The 15758-nt window shown below is 35.2% G+C and overlaps 1 protein-coding gene across 8 annotated transcripts in view; it reads right to left on the reverse strand.

Annotated features, from left to right (window-relative positions):
- Positions 1–15758, reverse strand: part of ADK (adenosine kinase) — a 492673-nt gene that overhangs the window by 322448 nt on the left and 154467 nt on the right. For all 8 annotated transcript variants that reach the window (XM_025850596.2, XM_025850597.2, XM_025850593.2 and 5 more), the window contains one exon: positions 11057–11135. In XM_025850596.2, the coding sequence (XP_025706381.1) occupies positions 11057–11135 (79 nt within the window). The remainder of the gene's footprint in view (positions 1–11056; positions 11136–15758) is intronic.

Consider the following 15758-nt stretch of genomic DNA (forward strand, 5'->3'; position numbering starts at 1 on the left):
TTAGATCTTCAATTTCAGTTTTGTTATTTAACAATTATAAGGATGATCTACTTGTAGTTCAGAACAAACAATGACAAACTTTTAACAACTACAGAACATTAGAAAAATCAGTAAGTCAATTTGCAGGAAACATAAAAACAAGTGAACTTATATAACTGAAAACAACATAGGAATATCACATGTAGCTGGTCATCAGGCTTCTGAAAAATTCAATAATTCAGAAAAAAGCATAAATGTCCAAGGATCAAAAAGGTATCTAAACATCAAGGAAAACTGCTGTCCCTAAGAAGCATGAAAGAAAGAGTTACTTTACTCAGAACTATATTTAAAATGATGGATCCTTGATTTTCCCTGACAACCTTCGATTCTTCCTAAATTGAAGATGACTGTAAGAAGTGGAAAGGGTATGTGAAAACACTCAAAACCTCAAACATATAGACAAGTCAAAACTGAAGTCTTCTAGGGAAGAGGGAAAAATCTCCAGTAAGGAGAGTAATCAGAAGTTCCAGTTAAAACACCTGAGTTCTAACTCTACTTTGCTTACTCATCATGGCATTTTTGTCTACCTTAATCAGAATCCTTCCTTATTAAAATGGAGACCACATTGTTTTGTCTATCTCATAAGCTGTTGTGAGGATCTAAAAAATAAGGATCACAAAGAGGTGATATTAGTAAGTTAAGTAGGCCAGGTTTAAGAAAACCAACAGCTCCAGTGTGGAAATAGAAAACAATAGGCCACTGGCCTTAATGTAGAGTAACCAAGATTTTAGAACGCTAACCCAAGAAGGGACATACCACACAATATATATATATAAATGATATAACAAATAATTATGGAACAAACTGGTAGACAGCTCCAAACTCGTTCAACAGAAACATCAAAAAAACAATCACCAAGCAGACCAACATATGTATTATAGAAATCCAAGGAGAAAGAGAGAGGTATAGAAAAAAGTATCTAAAAATAGAATGACCTAAAACTTGCCAAATTTGATGAAATCCATGAATTTACAAGTCTAGAAGCCCGATGAACTCCAAGGAAGATAAAATCAAAGAAATCCATACCAAGCCTTGACCAAATTATCAATGACAAAGAAAGAATCTTAAAAACAGAGAGAAGTGACTTTTCATGAATAAGGGGTCCTCAATAAGATTAAAAGCTGACTTCTCAACAGTAACCATGGAGGCCACAAAGCAGTGAGATGACATACAAACTGCTAAAAGAAATGTCAACCAACAATTATATATCCAGCAAAACTACCCTTTATGAATAAAGGAGAAATTAAGCCATTACCAGATAAACAAAAGCTAAAGGAGTTTGTTAGTAGACTTGTCCTACAAAAATGATAAAAGGAGTCCTTGAAACTGAAATGAAAGGACACTAGATGGTAACCTGAAGACATAACAAGAAATAAAAAAACACCGGTAAAGGTAACTGCATAGATAAATATAAAAGCCAACACTTTTGGTTTGCAATTCCTCTTTTATTCCTGTAGGAATTAAAAGGCAAATGAATAAAACAATAATTATAAATCGATATTAATAGGCACACCATGTATAAAGAAGTAATTACTGACAATAACAATATAAAGGGGGAGGATGGAAAGGCAAAGGAGAGGAATGTTTGTATGCCATTGAAACTAAGTTGGCTGGGTGCCTGGGTGGCTCAGTTGGTTAAGCGACTGCCTTCGGCTCAGGTTATGATCCTGGAGTCCCGGGATAGAGTCCCGCATCTGGCTCCCTGCTCAGCAGGGAGTCTGCTTCTCCCTCTGACCTTCCCCCCTCTCATGCTCTATCTCATTCTCTCTCTCAAATAAATAAATAAAATCTTTAAAAAAAAAAAAAAGAAACTAAGTTGGTACTATTTACTAGGTTGTTATAAGTTTAGTATGTTAATTGCAATCCCCAAAGTAACCACTAAAAAAATAACTAAAACACACAAATGAAGTAAGAAAATCAAAATGGTACACTACCAAAAATACAAAACATATAAATAAGTACTTGACATGCTCTGAATTGTGTCCTACCCAAATTCATATGTTGAAGCCCTAAGCCCCAGAACTTAAGAATGCAACTATTATTATTTAGAGATAGAACCTTTAAAGTGGTAAATAAGTTAAAATGAGGCCCTTATCGTGAATTCTAACTCAATTTGACCATTATCCTTATAAAAATAGATACAAACACATAGACACCAGGGGTGTGAAGAGTGACAATTATGTGAAGAGACAGCAACAGGAGAGAGGACTCAGAAGAAATCAAAGCTGGGACGTCTGGTTGTTCAGTAGGATGAGCAACTGATGTTGATTTCCACCCAGGTCATGATCTTGGGGTTGTGGGATGGGGGCCCCCCACATGGGGCTGGAGCTCCATTCTCAGCATGGAGACTGCTTGGGATTCTTCTCTTCCTCCCCCTTTCCCCTTCCCCTGCTTCTGTGTGCATGCCAGTCCATGCACGTGTTCTCTCTCTCTCTCTCCCCCTCAAATAAATAAAATCTTAAAAAAAAAAAAGAAGTAGAAGAAATCAAAGCTGCTAACACCTTGATCTTGGACTTCTAATATCCAGAACTCTGATTAAATAAATTTCTCTTGGATAACCACTCAGTCTGTGGTATTGCTATGGCAGCCTGAACAAAACAATACAGTACCTATCTGAAAGTATATATTATTCTGTATTATTTACTTTTCTGTTATATAAGTGTTACTATTTAAACAATAGGAACAATTAACAGTGATAATTAGTAATAATTAAAAGTAGGACTAATTAAATAATATGTGTGAGAAAATATAATAATTAGTTTCTTTTGTTAAAATAAATACAGCAACTTATTTTACCTTTTTTAACTCTTTATTGGAATTTAAATTTTATAGGCCATATTGTACATTCTTAATGTATATAAATGAAAGATTTTTTTAAAAGAAGAGTAAAAACAGTTGGATTAAACAGATATTGCCAATATTTAGAAAAAATAACAATGACATGTTCCTTTTGTCCCATGAAATAGAATAGTTTTACTCTTTGTGTCTCTTTCCAATAACACTTCTCTGAACTGAGTAGAACCATTAGGACAGCCTTCTTTTTAGTGTGGTAAAACTGAATATAGTTAAATGTAAACTTCATTTTAATCACTCTGCCTGGATCAACTCCATATTCTTGGTGTCAGTCCTATGATGATATCAAGCTAAATACCTCTCAATAAAAGCATCTGAGCATGGAATATTTAGGATTGTACTTACTAGGAATGGCCGGTATTTAGATATGTAAGAATTAGTTTCAAACTCTACAAAATATCCATCTACTTTGAATCTAAATGCTTGTTTTTGTATTCCAACTGTTTATCAATCATGTCCTTTGCACTGATAGTTTAAATTATATATGCTTTCCATGTGTAAAATGAACATCATTTCAGAAGCACACTGGTAATTTCAATTTATGCTGTCAAAGTTGCAATCCAAATGAGTTACAGTTTTAGTAAAGAAATTGAAAAGGTCTTATTTAACTTGGCTGCCCTTTTGTGGTGACCTTTTTTCCCCCACCTTGAGTTGCAAAGCAGTCATATTACACAAAAATGAGACATTTGTTTGTTGTATAAGTTTTTTCTACTCTCCGTATGGCTTCTTCAAATATCATCAAACACTTCTGGAGAAATGGCATATAAATTTCTGTTTTAGTAAAATCTTTTTCTCCATTCTCATCCTCAATGTATTGCCAAATTAGACAAGGACATTCTTCTTGTCTCACACTTTAAAAATATTTTACTGCAGGATATCTTTTCTAAGTCCAACAACAATTATAGCCATTTTTAAGGCACATGTCCAAGGAGGCTACCTCCTTCCATTTCTTTACAGTCAAAAATCACATTAAGTGCACCTGTACATATTGAGAAAATTGAAGTGTCCCAAAACCTTCACTACAAAACATCAATATCACAGGTAAGCAAATCATACCACTTTTTAGCAGTGTTGTATACAAGGGGTGCAGAATACTTTTCAGGTAAGATTTTCAAATTTTCATTAAAAAGAAGTTTACACTGAAATTTTACAAAATTTAAATTTGCACTGTCAAACATGCAGATGAGAAAAGTCTAGAATTGTATTTGGACATCTCAACAATATTGTTTTATGCGGCCTGTGATTACAATGAAATCTCCAAGAACATAATTTAACAAATCAAAGTATCAAAGAACTAATGGAAACATTTTCTTGTTGACATGATTTGCCACATCACTTGATAATATCAAAGTATAGTTGTTGGTCAGATGTGACAGAATGAGCTGTACACTGATTATAAAGTGTTAACCTTTACTCTCTGTAGGACTTTTAGTTATTTTTCCATAGAAGTGATGATCTTTGCAAATAATAATCCTTTTCAACATTTCTGCATATTTTTCTGTAGCTACCATGTAAGGTATTATTAAACCACAGAACAAGGAGAAATCCACTTAAACCTAGAACTGTGTGGGGAAATTACCCTGAAGCACTAGTAGCCTCCAAATATATAAACATGCCAGCTATCCCAGAAGGCAAAGAACAAAAAAGGCCTACCACCCAAATTAAGATGTTGATACTACAATTCATCCATTAAAAAACAACCACCACCACAAAAAACAGCGAGAAGCAAGGGGAAAACGCCAAGAATCATGGTGTAATACATTAGGAGGCAATCAAGTTAGGACCTCACTAGCTGAATGTTCAAATGCCCTGTCTATTCACCTCATCAGTCTTCCCTGATGATGTTGGTGTACTTATGAGAAGAGGGTCACAGTTTAAGCAAGGGAACCACAGACAGTAGTGCTTAGGATCACATGTACACACTCTACTTGTCCTCTAAGAGAAACTCAAGAGCAAAGATGCTAAAGCTTGAACAGTCAAGGTTTTATTTGCCTTTCCTGGGTAGTGTGTATGGGGCCAGAATAAGAACATACTAAGTGTCACTAATGAGTGGTTAATTTGGAATGATATAACTATTAGCTTAGTGGTACATGCTCATGATATGGTTTTCCATCCCTTTCTATAAATAATACTCTTATTTGTTACAACACAGTTTTTCTTTAGTCTATCCTTAGCAGTTTTACAGGTTACAAACTTACTGGCTATTTATATACAGAACACCAGATTTGCCTATTTCCCAAGCTACTTGATTATTTACTGTCTATACTTTAAAAAAAGTCCTATGACTTTTGGCTCAATCTTATAACTTACCAGTTTACTATATATGAATTCCATCCACCTGCTTTTTTTTCTTCTCTTTACAGAAGAACTGAGTATTTTCAAAATATATATTACATAAAACACATACAGATACAGAAAATACATATTTCACATGGTATATACCATCAAGAAGTCTATGAAAACTTAGATGGTCACTGAAATTTTACCCTTAGAATAGATCTCATCCTATTTCAGATCTACAGTTCGCAGCATCTGGCAGACATTCAGTTAGTGCAGCTCTACTGGGTTGTTAGTTGCTGCCTAATACTTGCTTCTTTAATAATGCAGAGTGATAGAAAAAATGGAAACCTGTAATCCAGGTGTTCTGTGGAGTGAAGGAGAACTCAAATGGATAAGAAAAGCCCCAAACCAACCAATCAAACACATTAACACAAAACAAAACCCAGTACTTTTCCCTGGTGGGGTATCCCTGTCAACTCCTTTCTATTGTATTTGCCTCAACTTTTTAGACAGCTCTAAGCTCAACCTCAGTGTCCTCATTGAACAAGACTATATCAGAATTAGATACAACTAAGACTGTATCAGGATTGTTCACTCTAAGGCTCTAACTATTTTTTCAGTTTTTTCTTAAAATTTAAAAAAGAGAGCTTAAGTCACCAGTTACTACAGAGCACAATGACTAGAACATAGCAGACACTCAATAAATATGAGCTTTATCTACAAATGAATCAGTTCTTCCTATTATTGTCTGCCAAGGAAAATCTGAGAAATCGTCCTTCTAAAGGAAAGTACTTCTAATGTACCATTTTTGAAAACTGTGAGGCGTCCTAGGCATAAATTATAATTTAGCAAATATGTAGTTAGATCATCAGATGGAAAGGAAAAGTAGTTTCAAAATATTAGGGGAAATGAAAAGCAAAACAAGATGGTTCAATTGAGGGCTAGACTGAAATTACTATTTTTAAGTGGATGAGAGCCACAATTCTGGTTGTCCTGTCCATAAATGGGTAAATTTAAGTTTTGTTAAGATGGAAAACATTCAGAAAAATAACAAAAAAAAAAAAGTCTTCAACCCTAGTGGTTTCCAAGCTTTCTTTTTAAAAGTAGTATAATTTTTATAAACATTATCACATTAATCCTTACAACTTCCAAGATAAGCTTTAACCACCACATTTACAGATGAAAGACCCAGATAAGCTGAATAAATTCCTCACGGCTTCAAGGCCAGTAAAGTGACAAAGCTTAAACTCAAACCCAGTTCTAACGTACTCCCATGGTCCCAAGAATAAGCCCATGCTCTTAAGTTGTTATGTTGCCTCATTGATTGCTCAAGAAGCGAATGAAATCTGTAACTTGATATCATTGCCTACGGAAGCATTTTAGAATCTTTTTTTTTTTTTAAGATTTTATTTATTTATCTGACAGAGAGAGACACAGTGAGAAAGGGAACACAAGCAGGGGGAGTGGGAAATGGAGAAGCAGGCTTCCTGCGGAGCAGGGAGCCCAACGCAGGGCTTGATCCCAGGGCCCTGGGATCATGACCTGAGCTGAAGGCAGACACCCAATGACTGAGACACCCAGGTGCCCCTAGAATCCATTTTTAAATTTACTTTTTAATTGTGGTAAAACAGACATACACTAAATTTACCTTTTTAATCAGATATAAGTGTACAGTGCAGTGGCATTAAGTACATTCCCATTGTTGAAGAACCACCACCACTATCCATCTCCAGAACTTTTCCTCTTATAAAACTGAAACTCTATCATCATTAAGCAATAACTCCCCCTTCTTGCTAACCCTTGGCAATCACCATTCTACTTTCCATCTCTATGAATCTGACAACCTGAGGTATCTTATATAAGGATCATCAGTATTTGGCTTTTTGTGACTAGATTATTTCACTTAGCATAATGCCCTCAAGATTCATCCATGTTGTAGTATGTGTAAGAATTTCCTTCCTTTTAATAGCTCTATGTTTTCCTTTCAGCTATTGTAAATAATGCTGCTAAGAAGATGGGTGTACAAATACCTCTTCAAGACCCTTCTTTCAATTCTTTTGGGAATGTAATATGTCTTAGTCTGCTCAGGCTGCCATGATGAAATACCACAGACTGGATGGCATAAACAACAGAAATTTATTTCTCATAGTTCTGAAGGCGCGGAAATCCAAGATCCCAGGTGCAATTTGGTTCCCGGAGATGACTCTCTTCCTGGCTTGTAGATGGCCATCCTCTCACTGCGTCCTCATGTGGTGGTGGGAGGGAGGGGCAGTGCAAAGTCTCTGGTGTATCTTCTTATAAGAGAACTAATTCTTCATGATTAGATAACTCATGTCCTCATCTAACCCCCTAATACCCCTCAAAGGCTCCATCTCCAAATACCATCACAATGGGAGTTAGGGCTTCAACACATATATCTAGGGGGACACAAACATATAGTCCATAGCATACTCAGAAGTGGAATTGCTGGATCAGATGATAATTCTATTTGTAATTTTTCTGAAGAAACAACTGTTTTCCAAAATGGATACACCATTTTACATGCTCACCAACAGTGTATGGGATTCCAATTTCTCTATATCCTTGCCAACACAAACATAAAAAATGTTGATATGACAGTAGGCATCCTAATGGGCATGAGTGGGCAGTATAACTTTTAAAATAATTCAATATTATATCAAAGTTAATATATAAAATATAAAGTAGAACAGCTCTGCTTTTAGAGAAACAAATCTAGAACAAATCAAGCATCACCCTTCCCTCCTTATGGCAGCTTCTGAGAGGCTCCACTAACAGTTGGAAAAACACCTTACAAAATAGACTGACAGTCTTATGCCAGGGGAGGAAGGGTTCAAGTCAGATAGAGAAAAATTGTTTTCATGGGTATCTCTTTTAGTTTTCCTAGTTCAAATTTAAAACTTCCTAAAATCAATAACATGAGATAAAAATCCCACTGAGAAAATGGGAATTGTCGTGATTCAACTAGTAACTGAATATCATATTGGAGGTGTCCTTGGGAAGATTATAGAGTTTTACATTCAGGTTTCTAGAAACCGGAGAAATCACATATGTGAGTACTGATGTATTTTTACTCTGGTTCTTGTAAACGGGTTTGTTTATCTGTCTTTTAGGGGTAGAAAGGATTGTTCCTATAACATTATATTGTACTTAATAGTTTATCATTCTTTCTCTGTGCCCCACTACCCCTTTCCCCAACTATATTTTCATTATAATGAAAGCTTCAAAAGTATGGACCAAGTCCATCATTAACATCTAACTAACATCTAATAGACTGCCTGGCACAGAGTAAGAATTTAATAAGTAATGAAGAAAAAGAGGAAGAGCAGAAGAGGAAAATTTAGGATAGTGGTTAAAGAGAAAAGAAATGTTAAGTTTCCCAATATAAGCAAGAATTTTGTAAAAGGAATATTTCTTTTTTATTGATGTGTCTATCATATAGCACAGAGTTTTATACATATCAACACATGTTGGCTGAATTGCTTTGCATATGGTAAAAAAGAAAATGGGTAGTCTGGCAATCAGGATACGATGTTAACCCCAAATTTACCACTAATAATAACAAAATAAAAATATTGTTTGATGGCCCATAATTTTAAATTCTATTTACTTCCTTTTTTAAAGCTAGGAACAAATAAAGTATTACTAGGATACATTGTTATGGGGCACATAAAATATTATGGAAGTTGCAAAATAATAATAGGAAATGACTGTTTTACTAAGGAGACTAATATCGGGTATAAATCAAATGAAGACTTTGATATTATGTTAAGTATAAACTTTGGAAAGGTAGAAATTAATGAAGATCCTCAAGTAAGGAGAAAATTTATTAGTGGACAGCCAGTAGTCTCCCAGATCCAGAAGGAAAAAAGACAGGGTGCCTGGGTGGCTCAGTCAAATGGGTGTCTACCTTTGGCTCAGGTCATGATCCCAGGGTCCTTGGATCGAGCCCCGTATCCGGCTCTCTGCTCAGTGGGGCTCCTACTTCTCTCCCTCTCTTTCTCTGCCCCTCCACCTGCTTGTGGTCTCTCTATCTCAAATAAATAAATAAAATCTTAAAAAAAAAAAAAGACTGAAGAGGCAGCAGAATGTGCTTTAATAGATTGAGGCTTTAAAAAAATTATCTCTTACAGACAGAACTGTGCTCCTCTCCCCAAAAATTCATATATTGAAGCCCTAAACCACAATATGAGTGTTCTTGGATAGCACCTTTAGTTAAAGTTAAATAAGGTCCTATGAGTGAGGGCCTCATCCAGTAGGAATGATGTCCTTACCAGAAGTGAAACAAACACCAGAGATCTCTTTCTGAGTGGACACAGAAGAAAGGCCATGTGAGGACAAAGTGAGAAGGTAGCCAGGAAGGAATCCTTACCAGAAATCAATCCTGATGGCCCCGTGATTCTGGACTTCTAGCTTCCAGAACTGTGAGAAATAAATTTCTATGGTTTAAGCCACACGGTCTGTGGTATTTTGTTATGGCAGTTCAAGCAACTAATATATAACCTAAGGACAAAAAGTAAATGATCCTATTTTTGTTAAGCTGAGTTCACAAAGTGGTCAGCAGGAAGAGGTTTTACAGAAACAACACAAATCAATCGATAAATACAAGGACCTTCTCCTCAGGCCACTCCACACAAATGACCAGACTACCTTAGAAATTAATTTTTACAACTGAAAATATTTTAATAGTATGATGAAATCTGAGTTTTAGAAGTATGTAGGATAATTACACTGTATGTCTAAGTCAACTAAGACTTAGTTCAAAAAATCAGAAATTGTTCAACTTTTGTCAATTTTCCATTTCTCTAGTCTTTTAAAGTTACTTAAAATTCAAAAGGAAAGCATTAATCAATGAGAATTCAAAATGACCTAAGTCCATCAGAGTTGACCTACAACTGCAGTAAGTAGGATTCTGAGCTAGTTTTCAAACCGCAGAGGTTAAGAACCAGAGGTAGCAGGTAAAGCTTTTTCATGTCCCTTGTGATTAGAAGTACACATAGAACATTAACACTCTCATTCAAGATTAGGTTAGGCTGTTGACTTGAAGAGTATATATCAAAATGAGTTTATCCAATTATCCACTGGAAGATACAGATGGGTATAGATACAGAGACATGAATTTACACACACATGTAATATGTTTATGTATGTATATAGGTATAAAAGGGATATGCCTATACAGCTGCATATAACACAAGAAAATCGGCAGTATCTTGTTATATGAATGTCCTTTCTGTATAATATATGAAATACCAAAGCCATAAAGTTTAATTATATTTAAAGAAACTAAAAACCTGGGTACCTGGGTGCTACAGTAACTTAAAGGATCTGACTCTTGATTTTGGCTCAGGTCTGATCTCAGAGTCGTGAGATCAAGCCCCATGTTAGGCTCCATGCTCAGTGCAGAGCCTACTTGAGTTTCTCTCTCCCTCTCCCCTTGCCCCTCCCCCCCCCGCTTGCTCGCTCACTCTCCCAAATAAATAAATAAATCTTTAAAAAAATAAAAACAAAGAACTCTGGCACACTAATCAGAGTTAAAGTACAAATAAGAAATAAATACTTTCAACTGATAAAGGGAATAATATCCACAAAATATGAAGAATTCATATTAACACTGAAAAGTTATAAAATAAACAGTCAATAGATTCGACAAGTAATTAAGAAATATAAATGAACAATAAGCATATTAAAGCATGTTCAAGCTCACCAATAATCAAAGGAATAACAACTAAAATAAAATAATTTTTTTATTAGACGGGCAGTGATTGCTAAAATCCCAACTCAAAACCAACAAAACTATTCGACAGCAATAGTCTAGAGTCATTTTGAATCCATTTCTTTATAACTTTTAAAATAATTAACCAACCTGTGCCACTTTAATTGAATTCTGGGTAGAGCCACCAGCATGATACTCAACTTTGAATTTTTTTATAAGTTCATCAAACCTACAAGGAAATCACAGTAGAAAAAAATTAGCATCTGTCAGTTGTCACAATGCAAATTTTTCTGACTAGAAGTACATTAAATTGCAATTACTAAAATATTTTGAATTACATAATTCTGTTGAATGAACTGAAATATGTACAAAAAACAACTTTGCTGAATTTCAAAACTTAGGAAATTTCTTCCACAAATCCACAATTACAAAAATTTAAAATATATAAGCTGCCCATAATTAACCAATAAACTAAAAAAGGTAAAAAATAAAAATTCATAAATTATTATAAGTAATGCATAGTTTCCCATATTAAGTGATCTCTAGAATCCTTACAAATATATATTCTAATAAGTTTCAAGTTTTAGATATCATAAAGATAATCAGTTTATAATTTAAAGAACTGGGAACCTACACTGGGTTGTATGATTCTAAGCAAGTTGCTTGGTGACATAATTTCTGTATCTGCCAAATAAAGGCATAGAGAAAAATGATTTAAAGCTTTGATATACTTCATTATTTTGGCATCTGATAAAAGATATAAGACTTCTTTCCAGGAAAATACATACATTCACTACACATGAAGCTTTCCATTTAGGATGATCCATGTACACACCTCCTACTACACATAGCAGCCAAAGGACTATGGACACTGATTTGAATAAATCTCAAATTAGATGGCATTTATTAATGTGGATCTCAAATCAATACTCCCTACATGTCTCTAGCATGTTAGAGTCTGTGGGAGAAACCCAAGGGACATTAAGTATGTAATTTAATTTCAAAGGGCTAACAAGCTTTGGAGGGACAAAAGGATGAATACACATGAGAAAACACAGAAAACTAGAAAACATCAAATTATTGAGTAAGAAAATATATGCAATGTAGGCAGCAAGTGCTACAGGAGGTCGGTCAAAAAGAGAGAGATTGGGAAATGAGTAGCATATTCAAGGAAAGTTTCAGTCTTGAAAAGTATTTTTAAACCTTTAAAAACTTTAAAGATAGAAGTAGATCCTTTCACTAAAATGAAACATTTCACAGAACCTCAAAATAAAAAAGACAAATATAGAGATGGTTATCTTAGGAATAGGAAAAATGGAGTTATACCCACTGCCATACCTCCAACTGCCTTGGAATTATATCTATAAAACCCTGAGATGCCAATAAACAAAATTAGCCAACCTGCCCAGAACTCTTGACAGCAGTATTTGTTACCACTAATAATACATTTAATAATAATAATAGTAGAGAAGGCAAAGTATATAGGCACAGATGCAGAGGTGGGTAGTTGCAGTAGTTCAAGGGAAGTTCTCTTCTACTTACTCTCTGAACTGGGTATCAGTTAAGAGTGATGTTAGAGATTAGAGGAGAAAGGAGAGTGAATGGATAAAGTAAGTGATCAATTGCTAGGTTCATTTGAGGTCCCTCCACTTCCAAAAACCAATTCCTCCAAAGGTTTTCGATCATATTTGTAACGAGTTCAATTACAAACCGGTGGCCTCCGAAAAGATACGTCCCCCCAGAACCAGTGAATGTAACCTTATTTGGAAAAAGAGTCTTTGCAGATACAAGTTAAGGATCTTGATAAGACCATACCTCCTGTATTACTCAGGTGGGCCCTAAATCCAATAACAAGTCTTAGACCAAAGAGACACAAAGGAGAAGGCCATGTGAAGATGGAGGCAAAGACTGGGTGATAAGCCATAAGCCAAGAAAGCCAAGGAATGCCAAGACCCACCAAAAGCTAGAAGAGGCAAGAAGGATTCTCTCCTAGGCTCTTCAGAAGGAACACAGCCATGCCAACCCCCTTAATCCAGACATCTACCCTCCGGAACTGTGAGAGAATCGATTTTATTGTAAGCTCCCTATTTTATGGTAGTTATAGCAATACCATCCTTTCTCCCATTCTCAAGGATTTCTTTCCTTAAGTGATAGCCTTCTTTAATCCATCATCAATTTCCCCCTTCAAACAACTACTAATGAAATAGCTATAATATTTGGGGGGGGGGAATGAGATGGGCCTAAATTTGTTTTATATACTAAAATCATAATAAATCAACTACAGTACATTTCTAAGAACTTGGGAAAGTTTAATGAAAAATGTAAAATGAAATGTCTATTTTGGAAGGCATACACATACTGTTCAACAGCAATCTGAATGCAGATCAGAATGCAAATTGCACCACTTCCTGTGTGTTCTTGGCCACATCTATGAATCCTTCTGTGTTTCACTTTCCAGTGAGGAAAGTAAAATAGCAGTTCAATAGTACCCACCTCATAAACTTGTGGTGAGCATTAAAAAAATCACGATTTGAATAAAATGCTTAAAACAGTAACTGTAGCCATATAATAAGTATTATATAAATGTCAGCTGAGGAACCTAACCCTAAAACCTCAGAGGGTTCTGAGTACCCATAAGTTTTAGGAAAACTGAATGATAGTTAAACAGGCTTCTTCAGAATATCTCAAGGCCTTTAATATGCTGATATGCACATTAAAATTCAAGATGGATATAATACACACACTTCCTAAGCTTTTTTGGTCATGCAATCCTTTTTCTCCAGATCATCTAACAAAATTAATGTTTTTTAAACCAGAATAGTCTAGAAATATTGGTCTAAATAAGGTAGCTACTGGCTTCCTACAGCTATAGACATTCAAATATAAGCTAATAAAGTTAAATAAAATTAAAAATTCAGTTCATCACACTAGCCATGTTTCAAGTGCTCAACAGCCACATATAAAGAGGGCTATCATACCGGATACACAAATAAAGAACATCCCACTCTTATAAAAAAGTACTATTGGATGGTGCAGGGAGAGAGTTCAATAACAAAAATAAACAACAGAGTAAACATGATCAATTTTAGAGATGAAATGGACCTAAAAAGTGCCTTCATTTATGAAATGGGAAAAGTTGGGGGCTCCGGGCTGGCTCAGTCAGTAGAGCTTGTGACTCTTGATCTCAGGGTCGTGGGTTTGAGGCCCCTGCTGGGTGTAGAGATTACTCAAAAAAATAAAAAAAAAAAAAAGAAATGGGAAAAGTTAGGCATAAAGTTTGAGTGGATTGCCAAACAGAGGTCACATATGGCACAGTGGGTGAATCAAAATCAGAACTGTAGTATCAGAATACTTGTTAATCACAAACACACAAAAATCAATGTATATTTCTCCTCATTCCACCCAATGAAGAGAGTTTTCTATAGAAACCAAAATTTTGTTTATTAACATTACTTTTGGAATAAGTTCAAGAGGTACAAAAATATCAGGACCTCACATGTCAAGACAGTTGATGAAGCATATGTTTGCTTCCTCTTCCAAGTCTTACTGGATGTCAAAAAACATGTTTTATATATATTTATACATATACATATATATGAACAAATGTATAACAGCACCACTAAGCAAGCAAAGAGGCCACACACAGACCACAAATTTGAGAAATAATAAATCTAGCTTAACAGAAAGAAAATATAATGGAATTGACAAAGCAGTGATAGGAGACATAAAATAAGAGTAATTCCTTTAAACACTCTATTTGGAACACTCTCCAACCACTCCTACCTTATCCACAAGAGTAAAAGGTGTTTATATGTTCCAATCTGTAGTTGTAAAGTCCTCCATATCCTGACAATTGTGTAGCATCTTAGCCTACCTATTATTTTTTTTCTTAAAAAAAAAATTGGGGGGAGGATGCCTGGGTGGCTCAGTCAGTAAAGCGTCTGCCTTTGGCTCAGGTCATTGAGTCCCGCATCAGGCCCCTTGCTCAGTGGGGATCCTGCTTCTCCCTCTGCCTGTGCTCTCTCTGACAAATGAATAAATAAAATCTTAAAAAAAATTAAAAAAATAAATTTTTTTTGGTAACAGCTTTATTGAGATACAATTCACATACCATACAACTCACTCATTTAAAGTCTACAATCCAATCATTTTAAATATATTCATAATTGTGCAACCATCACCACTATCACTTTGAGTATATTCATTAACTCATAAAGAAAATCCCCTACTTTAGTTATTGAAACCAAATATCCCCATCCCTAAGTAGCCACTCATCTACTTTCTATCTCTGTACTTTTGTCGGTTCTGGACATTTCATATAAATGAAATCATATAATACGTGTATGATTTTGTTGACCAGATTCTTTCACTTAGAATAATGTTATCAGTGTTCATACATGCTAGAGCATCTATCAGTACTTTATTCCTTTTTATGGATGAATAACATTGTGTTATATGGATATAGCATTTTTTTTGTCATTCACCCATCCCTGGACACATAGGTTGTCTTCATCTTTGGCTATTATGAATAATACTGTGATGAATATTCAACATGCAAGGTTTTGTGTGGACATACTATCTTCATTTCTCTTGGGCATACACCTAGGAGTAGAATTGCTGGGTCAACTTAACTTTTTTTTTTTTTTAAGATTTATTGATTTATTTTGAGAGAGTGAGAAAGTACATGAGAGCGGGGAGGGTTAGAGGGAGAAGCAGGCCCCTCGCCGAGCAGGGAGCCTGATGCGGGACTCGATCCCGGGACTCCAGGATCATGACCTGAGCTGAAGGCAGTTGCTTAACCAACTGAGCCACCCAGGCACCCTCAACTTAACTTTTAATGGTTAAATTTAAT

Source organism: Callorhinus ursinus, unplaced genomic scaffold (assembly GCF_003265705.2).
Source record: "Callorhinus ursinus isolate GAN/ISIS: 27379988/994484 unplaced genomic scaffold, GSC_fseal_2.0 scaffold31, whole genome shotgun sequence".
NCBI classification, from domain to species: Eukaryota; Metazoa; Chordata; class Mammalia; order Carnivora; family Otariidae; genus Callorhinus; species Callorhinus ursinus.